General features: G+C 54.6%; 2 protein-coding genes across 2 annotated transcripts; both read left to right on the top strand.

The window, feature by feature from the left end:
* The first annotated feature begins 9 nt into the window (after window positions 1-9).
* On the top strand, window positions 10-1,810 carry CLDND2 (claudin domain containing 2). The gene is made up of 4 exons (XM_057711690.1): window positions 10-178; window positions 529-666; window positions 975-1,094; window positions 1,348-1,810. The coding sequence occupies exons 1-4, from the start codon at window positions 10-12 to the stop codon at window positions 1,419-1,421; spliced, it is 501 nt and encodes a 166-aa protein (XP_057567673.1). The 3' UTR covers window positions 1,422-1,810.
* A 316-nt stretch (window positions 1,811-2,126) lies between these two features.
* Window positions 2,127-14,016, top strand: ETFB (electron transfer flavoprotein subunit beta). Its single transcript, XM_057711689.1, has 6 exons — window positions 2,127-2,275; window positions 9,245-9,403; window positions 9,565-9,723; window positions 10,485-10,547; window positions 12,513-12,671; window positions 13,807-14,016. The coding sequence occupies exons 1-6, from the start codon at window positions 2,219-2,221 to the stop codon at window positions 13,975-13,977; spliced, it is 768 nt and encodes a 255-aa protein (XP_057567672.1). The 5' UTR covers window positions 2,127-2,218; the 3' UTR covers window positions 13,978-14,016.
* Window positions 14,017-14,087: the final 71 nt, after the last annotated feature.

The following is a 14,087-nucleotide window of genomic DNA, read 5'->3' as shown; positions in this document are numbered from 1 at the left end:
CTCCCTGGCATGGGGGTGAAGCGGAGCCTTCAGAGCGGAGGCACCTTGCTGGGCTTCTTGGCCAACGTCCTCACCATCCTGTCCACCACCACCAACTACTGGATCCGCTTCTCTGGGGGCCACAGTGGCCTGTGGCAGGAGTGTAAGGGAGGCATCTGCTCCAACATCCCCTGCCAGAGTAAGGCCCGGCCGCCCAGCTGTCAGACCCGCCCCCCCTCCACTCGACAGACAGTCCCCAGCACTGACCACAGCTGGCCCCCTCACCTGACACCACAGCCCGGCACATCCTGCGGCGCCCCTACCCCCACGCCTTCCACTTCAACCTAAGATCCGGCTGCCCTCCGTGACCGAGGCCACCACGAACCCCCACTCTGGGACCTGCTTCCCTGTTGCAACATTAACTGCCTCTCGTGATGTAACTTCCAAGCCCCATCCAAAACCCTGACTCTGCTCCCGGCCCGGAAGCGGCGGGTGGGGGTGGTGGCCAGGAGCGGCGCCAGCGGGATTGATGCGGTCGGCTCTCCCCAGGCATGCAGGCGGTGACCGGGGCGTGCATGGTGCTGGCGGCGGGCTGCGGCATCGTAGGCTTGGTGATGGGTCTGCGGATTCTGTGCCACGAGGGCGACTCGCGGGGCCAGAGCACGAGTGCCATCTTCTTCCTCTGCGGTGAGATGGCAGAGGGTGGGCCTGGTAGCTGGAGGAGGTAGGGGCCCAGGGGTCGCGACTAGAAGCATCAGGAAGAGAGCCAGAGACCTGGGGCGGGGGTTGGGTGTGTGTGGAAGCTGGGCTCCGGAGGAAGGGCCTCGAGGGGGAGGAGCTAAAGAGGCGGGGCCAGAGGCGGGGCCGGGGAGATGGGGTACAGCAGGGACAAGAGGGCTAGCAAGAAGGGCGTGGCCTGGGCGGTGGGCGCGGCCAAGGTGGGGCCTGGGTGCAGCCCCCTGGCCAAGCTCACCTGGCGGGTGGGCGGGGCCCAGGCCTGCTGCTGCTGATCGCCATGACAGGCTACACAGTGAAGACTGCATGGAAAAACGACATCTTCTTCTCCTGGTCCTATTTTTCGGGGTGGCTGGCTTTACCCTTCTCTATTCTCGCGGGTAACCTGGACAGCGGAAGAGGGTGGAGAGGAGACTGCCCCGAGGACCCCCCATCCCTGCAGAGACTCCCCAGCAGTCCTCCCAGGAGACACCACAGTGACCTCCCAGGGACTCCCCAACACACTCTACTCTGGGCTCCCGTGGACCCGGCAGAAACGCCCGTGGAGCCCCAAACCCCAGTCCCCGGGGCCCTCCCGGTCACCCGCCCTAGGACCCACCCTCCTCCCCTCGCCCTCCGCTCCCCTCCCGCCAGGCCTCTGCTTTCTGCTGGCGGACATGATCACGCAGAGCACGGATGCCATCAGCGGATTCCCCGTGTGCTTATGACCGCAGCTGCCTGGGGCAGAATAAAGGAACGGCTTCCACTGCCGCGGCTCCACGTGCCTTTCTGGGGGACCTGAGGACGCGGACACGGGGGTACCTGGAGGCTCAGGGAGGAAGTAAGGACATGAACCTATAGGGAACGTGGAGACATGGGGCACACGGGCATGGAGATTCGAACATGGACAGGACAAGGCACGTGGGTTTTGATGGTAACAGGGACACGGGGGTAGTGGAGTCAGGAGGGGACGTGGGCTCATGGATAGGATGTAGGGACACAGACATGGAGGAAAAGTGGAGACGGGGACGGAGGAGGACGGATATGGGGGAACGTAGAGGCAAGATCATAGAGGGGATGAGGAACACGGGCATGGAGAGAATGGCGGGACTCGGACACACGGGCACCGCGACTCGGAGAGGCGAGTAAAAGGTGGGGAACTAGGGGAGAGGGTTAATCCCAAGGCATTGGGAAAAGCGACTTGTTGGAATTCTCTGGCACCGCTTCCCTCCCCGGGAAGACCTTTCCCCTAGTTCCCGGCCACGCCCCCTTCACAAAGCCTTTTCTCCTTTCCCCTCCGGGTTCCTCCTCCCTCCCCAGGATCCGTTCCCATTGGCCCGCGTCCTCTTGCCACGCCCCCTCCCCTTCGGCCTCCTGATTGGTCCTCTGGGGCGGGGAGGCGGGCACCGCAGCGGCTGACCGGCTGGCGGCCCGGGGCGCAGGCGCGGAGAAGGACAGGGGGCGGGGCGACCGGACCGCCAGGCGGAGCTGGAGGACTGACCCGGCGGGTTGCCGCGGCGGGAAGATGGCGGAGCTGCGCGCGCTTGTGGCTGTCAAGAGGGTCATCGACTTCGCAGTGAAGGTGACCGGGTCCCCCCTCCTCCTCCCTGAGCCCCGCGGCCGTGTACTTCCGGAGTCACGAGCGCACACTGTATGAGGGTCTTGTGGTACCTCCGATCTCTGCCGCTCTTCCCCCAAACGTCAGAGTCACGCCTGAGGGCAGGGACGCCCGATCCCTCCACGTTCAAACCCAGCCCTTCTGGGGCACGTCCCCATCCCCCTTCCGCCAGTTCTGGACTCACCCTCTCGAGAACTGTGTGTAGGGCGAGTTACCTTCTCTGTTTCTTACCTGCTGGAGGAGTCATGGTGTCTGTTTAACACGCGCAGAAACTGAGGCACAGAGGGGTCCCTCCTCTGGGAAGGGGCAGGGCCGGGATTCCTATCCAGGTCCCTCTGACGCCTCACCCCAACTCACACAAGCCAGGCATTTTCACCCCACTTGGCTGCTTGCAAACTCAATTGACTGATTGGCACAGGAGATCTGCTGTCTGGTGATCCTATGGGAACCCAGAAGCTATCACAGCCCCAGGACGAGCGAAGAGGCTCTAGCTAGAAAGGGGGAAGTGTGTTTGCTAAAGATGAAAGACAGTCTGACAAGTTGCTGGAATACGTTCACAGCCTCCATGAGAGGGGTGGAGGGCAAATTCTCTGAGGGCCTGGCTTGTCCTAGACAGAAGCCGGTCCAGACGGAGGTAAATCCGACGCAGTCCCTCAAGCCGCTCTGTCTCAATACTTGACCTAAACCAGACTGAAGGCAGTGACTATCCATCCATATATGTCCCCACCCCCCCCAATGCCCATCAGACTGGGAGTCCCCCTCTGTGTCCCCAGCATTGCCCAACACAGGGCCTTGGAGGCCTGACCCTGGCGTGGAAAGTTCAGCGATCGTTAAGAACTCACATTTGCTGGGTCCTTACTATGCAGTAGGCAGTGTTCTGAGTCCTTGATGGAGACGAACCTATTCAGGCCTTTCAATACCATCTGGATTTTTTATTTTATTTATTTTTTTTTTTTGAGGTGGTGCGTGGCTTGTGGGATCTTATTTCCCCAACCGGGGATTGAACGCGGGCCACGGAAGTCCTAACCGCTGGACCGCCAGGGAATTCCCCTGTTTAGATATTCTTAATCCTGTTGGACAGATGAGGACACCGAGGCCCGTGGAGGTTCGGTTAGTTGCCGGACCACCCGGCTAGGCAGTGGCAGTCAGGATGCAAACGCAGCCAGGTCCTGCTCCCATCTGTACTCAACAGCCACTAGGCCTGATGACAGCACGTGGCAGGGGGGCTGCCTCCAACCTTCAGGGGACAAGCTTGTCTTGGGGTCCTGGGACCCGGTTCTCCTGGTTTCCTCCCCACTCCGACTGTCCCTTTGGGCTCCCATAGCCTCCCCCCGCCCCAACCCTGGTCCCTGGCCTGAGATGTCTGGGCTCATATCTGTCTCCCCTATCAGACAGGCTCACATTTGGCTCCTCTCTGGGTCCCAGCATCGCCCAGCACAGGACCTGGCCCATGGGTGCCTCTGGCATCTGTGCCAAATAAGGAAGCATGAACTCCTTATAAGAGCCCCTGTCCCTTTTCCACAGTGTTGGCGCTGCCTGCCCCTCCCAGAGTGCCCCAGGGCATCTCCCTGGATGTGTCTGTTGATGTCCCTTGTCCCTTGTTCAGAAACCAGTGATTCAAACACCTGCAACTGCCTAATCACTGGGTCATACCCCAGGCACCAGCCCAGCCTCCTTCCCTCAGCTCCCACAGCCTGTCATTTCTCAGCCCCATCCCTCCTGCCCTCTCCATCTCTCTGCCCTGCTCCCTCTTCCCCAGCAGTTCAGGCTTCACCTTCTTCTACCTGAACCCTCACGGCCATCTCCTCCCCGGTTCCCTAGTCTCTCCTTCAGTCCATCCCCTCCCAACCTTCGGGGTGGGGGCAGCTTCCTGCCCCCAGGGCTGACCCTGCCCCTCCCCTCATCGTCATCCGACTGCTCCCCAGCACCCTGAGGGCACAGTCCCAGCCCCTCAGCCTGGTGCTCCAGCCCCGTCGTGGTCCAGCCCTGACCCCCTGGGCTGCCATCACTGCTTTGTGCCTCTGCAGCTCCAAGCTGCTCATACTTTCTGGACAGTCCCGGCTGGTGCTGACCTTGGGCCTTTGCCCCTGTTGTGCCTTCTGCCTGGTGCTCTTCCAGCTCCACCCTCCCATCTCTGCCTCTTATCCCTCCCTGTCCTGCCTCACTCCATCCCATTGATTGTAATAGGGTTTAGGGATTCTCTGGCATTACCACCTCCAGGAACAACCACCCCGCCCTGCCCGGGCCCCATCCCATCCCCTCAGGCTACTCTGACGTGTCCTTGGGCGCTCCTGCAGCCCCCTGGGCTTGCGTCTCAGCCCTTCTCTTCCCACACGGGATTGAGATCCTGTTTGCCCAGATGTCACCCCCTGCCCCCAGACTGGCGGCTCTTGGCAGGAGTGGGGGGGCGGTGTGCGAGGTCTGACCCAACTCTGTTTCCAGCATCGCCTCACCACTCCCTTCCAGACTTTACTCAAACGTCAGCTTGTCTATGAGGCTTTCTATGGTCACCTGCTTGGCCTCTCTGTGCCTCTGTTGCCCCATCTAGTAAATGAGGATGTCGGTGGCAGTAACTAACCTCCTGGGCTGTTTGGGCGGTTAAATGAGTTAACGCCTTTAAAGCCCTTAGAGGCTTGCCTGTGTGCCTGTTTCTGTCTCTTTCCTTTTTTTTTTTGCCACACTGTTCTACCGGGGCTCAAACTCATGTCCCTGACCTCCGCCCAGAAGCACAGAGTCTTAACTACTGGACCACCAGGCTATTTCTGTCGAGAGTTAATTTGTTACACCTTAAAGAGAAAGCCTGGAAGCTTCACTGAATCATCTCCCTCAATTTATAAAACGTCGTTATTTTAAAAAAAAAAAAGAAAAAAAGGACCATCGCTGATTTTTCAGGCCAACCATTGTTTCCTGACTTATGAAATTTAAATAAACAGTGTTTTTGAAGCTTGAAATCAGCTCAAGCTTCAAAGATCTTCCACAGAGAAGATGAGCTGGCACGGGTCCCTGGTGCCGGAGAGCTCACGTCCCTTTCTCCTTGGGAGTCAGGATTCTGGGACCGGGGGTCCTCCCAGGGCAGGAGCAGGCTTGGGGCCCTCTCAGTCCCCCTGGCTCCCCAGTGAGGCATTATACAGGTGGGGGAAGGGGGGGTTGCTGCTTTCCTGTTTATAAAGGGGAAACTCCTATCTTGGATTTTATTTTTTTAATGAAGGAGAGGGCTTTTGTGTGTTAGTTTCCATGGTGTGTATTAAGTGTTTGATGAGTGGACAGGTGCAGGTTTTAATGCGTTACTCTTGTAAGTAAATTCTCATTCATTCATCTGACAAATGTTTACAGTGCATCCACCATGGGCCAGGCACCGTTCTAGGCCCTGGGGATACGGTCATGATCAAAATGCCTCTAAATCCCTGTCCTCATGGAGCTAAAGTTCTGCTGGGGAGAAGACAGCTAGTCAGTCCAGCATATGTCATATGGCAGGGGTGCTCTGGAAAGAAGCAGGAAGAGGGCGGGAGTTGGGAGGGATGCAATTCGAAGAAGGAAGAAGGCGGAAGGCAAGGAGTAGGAGGGAGGGAGCCAGGGGTGTGTCTGGGAAATTCTGGGGAAATCCTGGGTGACATGTCCAGCCCAGGTTCTAGTGAAAAAAAAAAAAAAGAAAAAAGAAAGAAAACATGGACTCAGTGCATAGTGTTTGCTCCATGGCTTTTTCTGTAAAGTAAATTTATTAAGTTCTGGAGTTTGAACCTTATTGTTGGTGCCAAGATGACTTTTTCAGTATAAAGTAGCAGTGATAGAAAATGGGGGTTGTCCGTTTTCTCTTCCTCCTTCTTTTAGGGTTTTTTTTTTTGACCTGGGCCACTTTAAAGTCTTTATTGAATTTGTTACAATATTTCTTCTGTTTTGCATGTTTTTGTTTTTTTGGCCACGAGTCATGTGGATCTTAGCTCCCCAACCAGGGATCGAACCCGCACCCTGTGCATTGGAAGGCGAAATCTTAACCACTGGACCGCCAGGGAAGTCCCCCTCTTTTTCCTTTTAATGTTACTGGTCCCTGAGGCACAGCCAGACTGGGAGACCCCAGTTCTGTCCTGTGAATGGGAGGAACAGCCACACCCCGCAGCCCCAGAGAGATAGATGCAGGGAAATAGTAAGAGAGAGAGATCCAGTGTCCCTAGCTGGGCCATGCTGTCACCCTGGGTCTGCTCTGGCTGAGGAGAAGAAAGAGGGCAGGTCCAGAGCCAGATTATGCAGGCTCCCAAGCCAGGCTCCCCTGGGCATCTCTCTCTCAGGCTAGAGCCAAATTCAGCATCCTCCCCTGCTGTACTAATGTACCCACTGGAAACCCAAGAGTCCTGCTCGACTCTTCCCTCTCACCTCCCCCAGCACCCTGTCAGTTTCACCTCCAAAGACCCCTCCAATCCATCCACTTCCCCATCACCACTGTCACAGCTGTTGGAACCACTGTCATCTCTTGTTTCAGTGACCAACAGCCACCCAGCTGTCTCCCCACTTCTGCTCTTGCCATTTTTCCAGTTTTCTCCACCAAGACTCCAGAATGACATTGTACAAACTTAAGTTGAATACACTCACCTTTTTATGTTGTTCTCTGGATCAAGGCCCAGCTCTCCAGTGTGGCCTGCTGGTCCCTGCACAGTGGTATTTGTTTCCTGTTGCTGCTGTAAGTAGTTATGATAAACTTAGTGGCTCACAACAGCACAAATTTATTCTCTTACAGTGCTGGGGGTCAGATGTGTGAAGTGAGACTACTGGGCTAAGATCATGGAGTCAGCAGGGCTGCGTGCCTTCCAGAGGCTCAAGGAGAGAATCCGTTTCCTGGCCTTTTCCAGGTTCTGGAGGCCACCTGCGTCCCTTGGCCCCTTCCTACATCTTCAATCAGCAGTGTAGGATTTTCAGTCTCTCTCATGGACCCCGACATTCTCTCACCTTCTTCTTTCACTTATAAGGACCCTTGTGATTCCTTTAGGCGCACCTGGATAATCCAGGATAATCTCTCTCTCTCTCAAAATCCTGAACTTAATCCCTTTTGCAAAGTCTCTTTTGCCACGTAGGTGACAGTCCCAGGTTCCAGGGATTAGGATGTGGACATCTTGAGGATCTGTTATTGTTCCAGGCCCTGCTAGCATCTCCCCTGGCTGCACCAGCCTCCTGGGACTCCTCAAACCTCAGGGCCTTTGCACATGCTCCCCCCCACCCCACCCCACTACAACACTTTCCCTCACACTTCACCTACTCAATGCCAGTTCCTCTTTCAGTTTCAGCTCAAGTGCCACTGCCTCAGGGAAGCCTTCCCTGATAGCCTCCAGCATCAGAGTGGGTCAGTCCCCGTCATCCTGTCTCACAGCTCCCTGACTCTTCCTTCAGGAATTGTCAGGTGGTACAGCAGGGAACTTGAGTGTTTGGGGCCCAGGGCACCACTGACTGGCCATGTGGCTTTGGGACAGGTACTTCCATTTGCAGCATCAAATGGAAGTACCTGTCCCCACAGGGACAGCGACAGCTCCTCCTTCATGGGGCTGTTGCCAGGATTGATGAGTTAGGATGTGTGTGGTTGCTTACAGCAGGGCTCCTGCGAGATGCTCCTGCAGTAGCCAATACTGTCGTCCCTGTTTGCTACCAAGAGGATTGTAGTGGGCGGAGAAGAAGCCCCCCCAGGATATGAAGTCCCTAATCCGTGGAACCTGTGAATGTTACTTATTTGGAGACAGGGTCTTTGCAGATGTGATTAAGGATCCTTTTTTTTTTTTTTTTTATTTGGCCACACCACGTGGCTTTCAGGATCTTAGTTCCCCAATCAGGGATCAAACCTGTACCCACTGCAGTGGAAGCGCAGAGTCCTAACCACTGGACCACCAGAGAAGTCCTGATTGAGTTAAGGATCTTGAGATGGGGAGGTTATCCTGGATTTCCCAGGTGGGCCCTAAATGCCATCTCAAGAGTCCTTATAAGAGGGGAGGTGAGTTTTGACACACACACACACACAGAAGGCCGCATGAAGACGGAGCAGAGAGTTGAGGGTGAAGGGATACCACCCCAAGCCAGGGAATGCCGGCAGCCCCTCCAAGTTGGAGGAACCAAGGAATGTATTTTCCCTTCAAGCCTCCCCAGGGACCGCAGCCCTGCCAATACCTTGATTTCACAGTGAAACTGATTTTGGCCTTCTGGCCTCCAGAGCTGTGAGACGGTCAGCCACTGAGCATGTGATCATTTGTTACAGCAGCCGCGGGAAACTAACAGAAGTGTAGTTAGTTGTTCCTGCCATGCCCCCCTGCGCCAGGCCGGGAGCTCCCGGGCAGCGGACCTGTCTCCCTCGCACTCGGTGATGCCTGGGAATCCGGCTCAGGGCCAGGGTTCAGTGAAGACTCACCATGTAAGGAAACGAATAGGTGAGGTTTGCGTGCCCTTGACCTTAGTCTGTTTGGCAGAGAGAGGCTTTTGATGCTCGTGTTTTTCAGACTAGATCTTAACCATGTGTCAGTCAGGAAATCCATGTGGCGGGCTGGCATTTAAAAAAAAGAATAGAAAATGTCAGGGTATGGTGTATAATGGAAGGGTTAGAATCGATCCCCGAACCTTACATTGCAGTAGTATTTATGTTTATATATAAATGTATGTTGCACATTTATAATACACTTGGGGATATTGTAAAATGTACCTTTCGCTGTGGGTTATGGAAAAGAAAAATTTGAGAAACACTCTTTCAGGCCCAAGGAGCAGTCACAGAGTAGGGTGAGCGTGTCAGATGGCCATGGTGCTCAGCGAATGTCTGAGTGAGAAGGTGGCCTCCACGGGCCTGTGGTCCCCTGCCCCCTTCCGGGTCCCCGTGGTCCCCATCCAGCCTGGGTAAGGCTTGGTGTCTCGGCCCCCCGCCTTCTTGCCTGCCTCCCCCCTGACGCTGCCCTTTCACTCCTGGCTGAGCAGATCCGGGTGAAGCCTGACAGGACGGGTGTGGTCACCGATGGCGTGAAGCACTCCATGAACCCCTTCTGCGAGATTGCCGTAGAGGAGGCCGTGCGGCTCAAGGAGAAGAAGCTGGTGAAGGAAGTCATTGCAGTCAGCTGCGGGCCTGCCCAGTGCCAGGTGCTTGGGGGCCTGGGGAAGGGCTGGGACCCCAAGTTCCAGGTCTGAGGGAGGAGGGGCTGGGGCCCTGAGTCCTGGGGCTGGGGGAGGAGGGCTAGGGACCGGTCTCCTGGGTCCCCCTAGGGCCAGAATCCAAGTAAAGCGCCTTCTCTGCTCGGCAGGAGACTATCCGCACGGCTCTGGCGATGGGTGCAGACCGGGGCATCCACGTGGAGGTGCCGGCTGCAGAGGCGGATCGCCTGGGTCCCCTGCAGGTGGCCCGGGTCCTGGCCAAGCTGGCAGAGAAGGAGAAGGTAGACCTGGTGCTGCTGGGCAAACAGGTAGGTGGCAGAATCATGACTCAAACTGGCTGAAGCCAGAAAGCAAACTTATTAGCTCATGCAGTAAGCTTCAGGCACAGCTTGATCCAGGTCACACATGTGCTCTACACTCTGCTCTCCTGTTTTAGCTTCACTCTGTGTATCTCCAGGCTCACATCCCACCAGCCTAACAATCCCAGCAGAAAGGTAAGAGCCTCTTTCCCAAGGATTCCACAAAGCTTCCAGAGCTGACTCTTCATGGGTCCAGCTGGAGTCATGTGCCCATCCCTGAATCAATCGCTGGGGTCAGGCATAAAACGTTCTCAGAGGCCCAGATGCCATTCATCTAGTTCCCCAGTGTGACCAACATAGGGCTTGGCTAGAGGGAGGCCTCTGGAATATTTAGACAGGGGGCAAAGATTTGGCATCTGCGATGCCAGGTGCCCTTCTGTGCCCCTGGATGAATGACTGCCTATCTTGGGGCCCACGTGAAGGGATGGGATCATTCTAGACCAGCAGTCTGCAACTGCAGTCCACGGCCACTGATGATTTTATACATAAAGTTTTATTGAAATGCTACCACGTTTGTTTACGTAGGTACGTATCGTCTATGTCTGCTCGTGCACTATAGCAGCAGAGCTGAGTGCCTGTGACAGAGACCTTATGATATTGACAACCTGGCCCTTTACAGAAAATGCTGGCCAACCTGCATTCTAGACAAAGCCCCGAATGGTATGTGGGAAGCCCCATCATTGTATAATCTTCTCTCTTTCCCCACCCAGGCCATAGATGATGACTGTAACCAGACAGGGCAGATGACAGCTGGATTTCTGGACTGGCCGCAGGTGAGGCCGGAGTGGGGAGAATCTGCTGAGCGCCAGGCCTGGGAGCTCAGAACACAGCCACCCTGTCCCCGCCCTCCTCGAGGGAGGCAGGTGTAAAGCAAGATGGCGGCTCCCGTGGGCAGGCATCGGGGACACACAGCCAGGACACCCGACCACATCTGGGCCTTCACATGCCCCTTCCTCACCCTGCTGCTCCTCAGCCACACCAAACACTCGGCCTGGAACAGGGTTCTCTCAGATCAGCTCAGGGCTTTTCACTCCCCTCCAGCTCTCTCCCCAGATATCACCTCTTCGGAGAGGTCTGCCTTGCCCACCACCTGTGAAATACTCACACCCCCTCCCCAACCCCACGTCCTCCATTCCAGTCCAATAGAAATGCAAGTGACATGGGTCCTTTAAAATTGTTCACAGCTACATGAAAAAAGTAAAAAGGGCCAAATTCATTTGAATCTTATTTTATGTCACACAATATATCGATAATATTTCAACATGTCATAAATAGAAAAAATATTGAGCTGGGCCTTCCCTGGCCGTCCAGTGGTTAAGACTCTGTGCTTTCACTACCGGGGGCTCGGGTTCCATCCCTGGTCAGGGAACTAAGATCCTACAAGCTGCACGTTGTGGCCAAAAAAGAAAAAAAACAGAAAAAAATATGGAGCTATTTTACATCCTTTTGGCTTTTAGTACGAGGTCTTCGAGCTCCGCTGCCTGTTTTATATTTACAGTACATCTCAATTCAGATGCTCAATTTCCATCAGAAATACTTAGATTCCTAAAACTCGTGGAAGAAGCAGTCACACCCAAGTTGTTCCAAACAGACTTAAATGTTTTCCAATAACTGCATCAAGTATCCTTTCTTTCTTTTTTTTAAACAGCTTTGTCGAGATAAAACTGACCTATACAATAAACTGCACATATGTAAAGTGTACAGTTAGGTAAACTTGGACACGTGTTACAGACCCATGAAACCATCACCACAATTGTGATAATGGATCTTGCTTATGGACTTTAAAATTGAAATTGATGAAATAAAATGAAAAATTCCATCCCTCCCTCGATGGAACTAACTATATGTCACATCCTCAGAAGCCACACGTGGCCAGTGGCCACTGTGCATTTACTTGGTTACCTGTGGTCTTCACTGCAAGATAAACACCCCCAAAAGCTGGGGCCTTATCTGTTGTGTTCACGGTGCCTCCCCTGAGCCAGGCTCATGGAGACGTTCCAACTAAGACCCGAAAGATCTGTCCGGTGAATAAGTGAACAGAGAGAACAGATTGGTTAGACAAAGAGGGTGTAGGTCACGTCAGGAAATGGTGATTCAGGACCAAAGGGCACAGGAGCCTTGGGCCGGAAGGTAGGCGCTGAATGAAGAAGATGGGGCCCCAAAGGATGTTTCGAGGATCAAGGTACACATGAGGCTCTGTTGTTGGCCCAGCAGAGGGGCCTTAAAGAGAGCTCTTGGGGACAGAAGGATGGGTTAATGAGACCATGACACGGAGCCTTGAACCAGGCTGGATGTGGTTTTTTTTTTTTTTTTGGACACGTTTTTGAGCCTCTCTCTGCCACAGTTTTCCTCATCTGTAAAGTGGGGATAATAGCTCTTACCTCATAGAGTTCCTAGGAGGAGGATCTGATGACTTAATACATCTCAGTCGCTTGGAACAGTGCCCAAAACTCAATACACGTTCGTTATTATTAAGGAAAAGAGATCCAATGGTCAGGTTCGGGATGTTAGGACCTGTACCCCGGGTCTCAGGAAAGACACCATCCCCTGGAGTTTTGAGATCCCTTTCTGTGGCTTCCGCCTGTTTCTGAACTTGATGTCTGTAGGTCACCTTGCAGGACTCTCCCACTGCTGTTCTCATTCATTGGCTCGTCCGTGCAGCGCATTCAGCAGTGGCCAGCTCTGCGCCTGCCCGGGGTTAACCTCGCCTGTGCTCCCCCCACGCTGTCCCTCCCCAGGGCACATTCGCCTCCCAGGTGACGCTGGAAGGGGACAAGGTGAAAGTGGAGCGGGAGATCGACGGGGGCCTGGAGACCCTGCGCTTGAAGCTGCCTGCCGTGGTGACCGCTGACCTGAGGCTCAACGAGCCCCGCTACGCCACGCTGCCCAACATCATGGTAAGTGCTTGGCACGCAGGCCGCTAGCGGCCGGGGGACGGGTGAGTGCTGCAGGCCTAGTGCCGCGCTGGTGGTCAAGTGGGAGGAGAGGGGACCCAAGGGACGTCGCCTCCAAAGGAAGGTGTCACCCAGTCAGTTTGGCTAATATCGTTTCTGCCAACAGTGAAAGTTTGGGGGTGGGGCTGTCTCCACGAACAGGGAGGGTTTGCTAGTTACCTCAGCCAATAGAAAGGCTTCACTGAACAGTAGGAAGGGTTCCCCTGTCATTCCAACCAATGGGAAAAGTTCATTGTGTCATCTTAGCCAAATAAGGAGGATTCATTAGGTCATCTTGGTTCCTCAGGGAGGGTTCCCCTGGTAATCATTACCAACAGGAAGGAATCGTTGAGGCCATCGTGACTAAATAGGAAGAGTTCAATAGGCTAATAGGAAGAGTTCAGTGTTCATCATGGCTCTAGAATGGATTCATTGGGTCATCTCAGCTAATAGGGCGAGTTCAACGAATCATTTCAGCCAATAGGGTTTAATGTGTCATCTCAGCCAATAGGGTGAGTTCAATGAATCTTTTCAGCCAACAGGGAGAGTTCAGTGGGTCATCTCAGCCAAAAAGGAGAGCTCAGTGTGTCATCTCAACTAATACGGAGTGTTCAGTATGTCATTTCATCCAACCAGGAGGGTTTATTGGGTCATCTCAGCCAATAGGTGAGTTCAGTGAGTCCTCTCAGCCCATAGGAAGGGTTCAGTAGGTCATCTCACCTAATACGGAGGATTCAATGAGTCATCATCTCAGCCGACAGGGAGAACACAATTGGTCATCTTGGCCAAAGTCCACTGAGGTATTATTGCCAGGAGGATGACTTTGCCAGTCTGTTCCAGCCAGTGAAGAACGTCCCACGGCAGTTGACTAAAGCGGGGCTCCTGCAATAGGAGGGCTGCCCAGGGCATCCCAGCCAGCAGGAATTGTCCACATCAGGGGTAGCCCTGTAAGAGATCACGTGTGCCCTGGCCAGTGGGCAGATCCAAAAGGGTTCAGCCAATGGGAGTGGTTCTGCAGATGTGGCACCCACGGAAGGGGGCTGCAGGAGGGTGGGCAGGGGCTTGGGCAGCCCTGTGAACCATGGCCTCCCGTGTACAGAAAGCCAAGAAGAAGAAGATCGAGGTGATCAAGGCCGGGGACCTGGGCGTGGACCTGACCTCCAAGCTCTCCGTGATTAGTGTGGAAGACCCACCCCAGCGCACGGCCGGTGTCAAGGTGGAGACCACAGAGGACCTGGTGGCCAAGCTGAAGGAGACGGGGCATATTTGAGCCCCTTCCCTGAAACCCAGCAATAAAACCGTGACTCTTACGACGTCGGCTTCTGTTAACTCATTCCCTGGAAACCCATTCTTTGATTCATTGAACAAACATTTACTTAA

This window comes from Hippopotamus amphibius, chromosome 16, assembly GCF_030028045.1.
Source record: "Hippopotamus amphibius kiboko isolate mHipAmp2 chromosome 16, mHipAmp2.hap2, whole genome shotgun sequence".
NCBI classification, from domain to species: Eukaryota; Metazoa; Chordata; class Mammalia; order Artiodactyla; family Hippopotamidae; genus Hippopotamus; species Hippopotamus amphibius.
This window is presented reverse-complemented; position numbering and strand designations above follow the sequence as displayed.

Coding starts and splice junctions, on each gene's coding strand:
- CLDND2 (XM_057711690.1), top strand. CDS start 10: ATGGGGGTGAAGCGGAGCCTTCAGAGCGGAGGCACCTTGCTGGGCTTC. Junction 179..528: donor CTCCAACATCCCCTGCCAGA/GTAAGGCCCGGC, acceptor GGCTCTCCCCAG/GCATGCAGGCGGTGACCGGG. Junction 1,095..1,347: donor ACCCTTCTCTATTCTCGCGG/GTAACCTGGACA, acceptor CCCTCCCGCCAG/GCCTCTGCTTTCTGCTGGCG.
- ETFB (XM_057711689.1), top strand. CDS start 2,219: ATGGCGGAGCTGCGCGCGCTTGTGGCTGTCAAGAGGGTCATCGACTTC. Junction 9,724..10,484: donor TGGTGCTGCTGGGCAAACAG/GTAGGTGGCAGA, acceptor TTCCCCACCCAG/GCCATAGATGATGACTGTAA. Junction 10,548..12,512: donor GATTTCTGGACTGGCCGCAG/GTGAGGCCGGAG, acceptor GTCCCTCCCCAG/GGCACATTCGCCTCCCAGGT.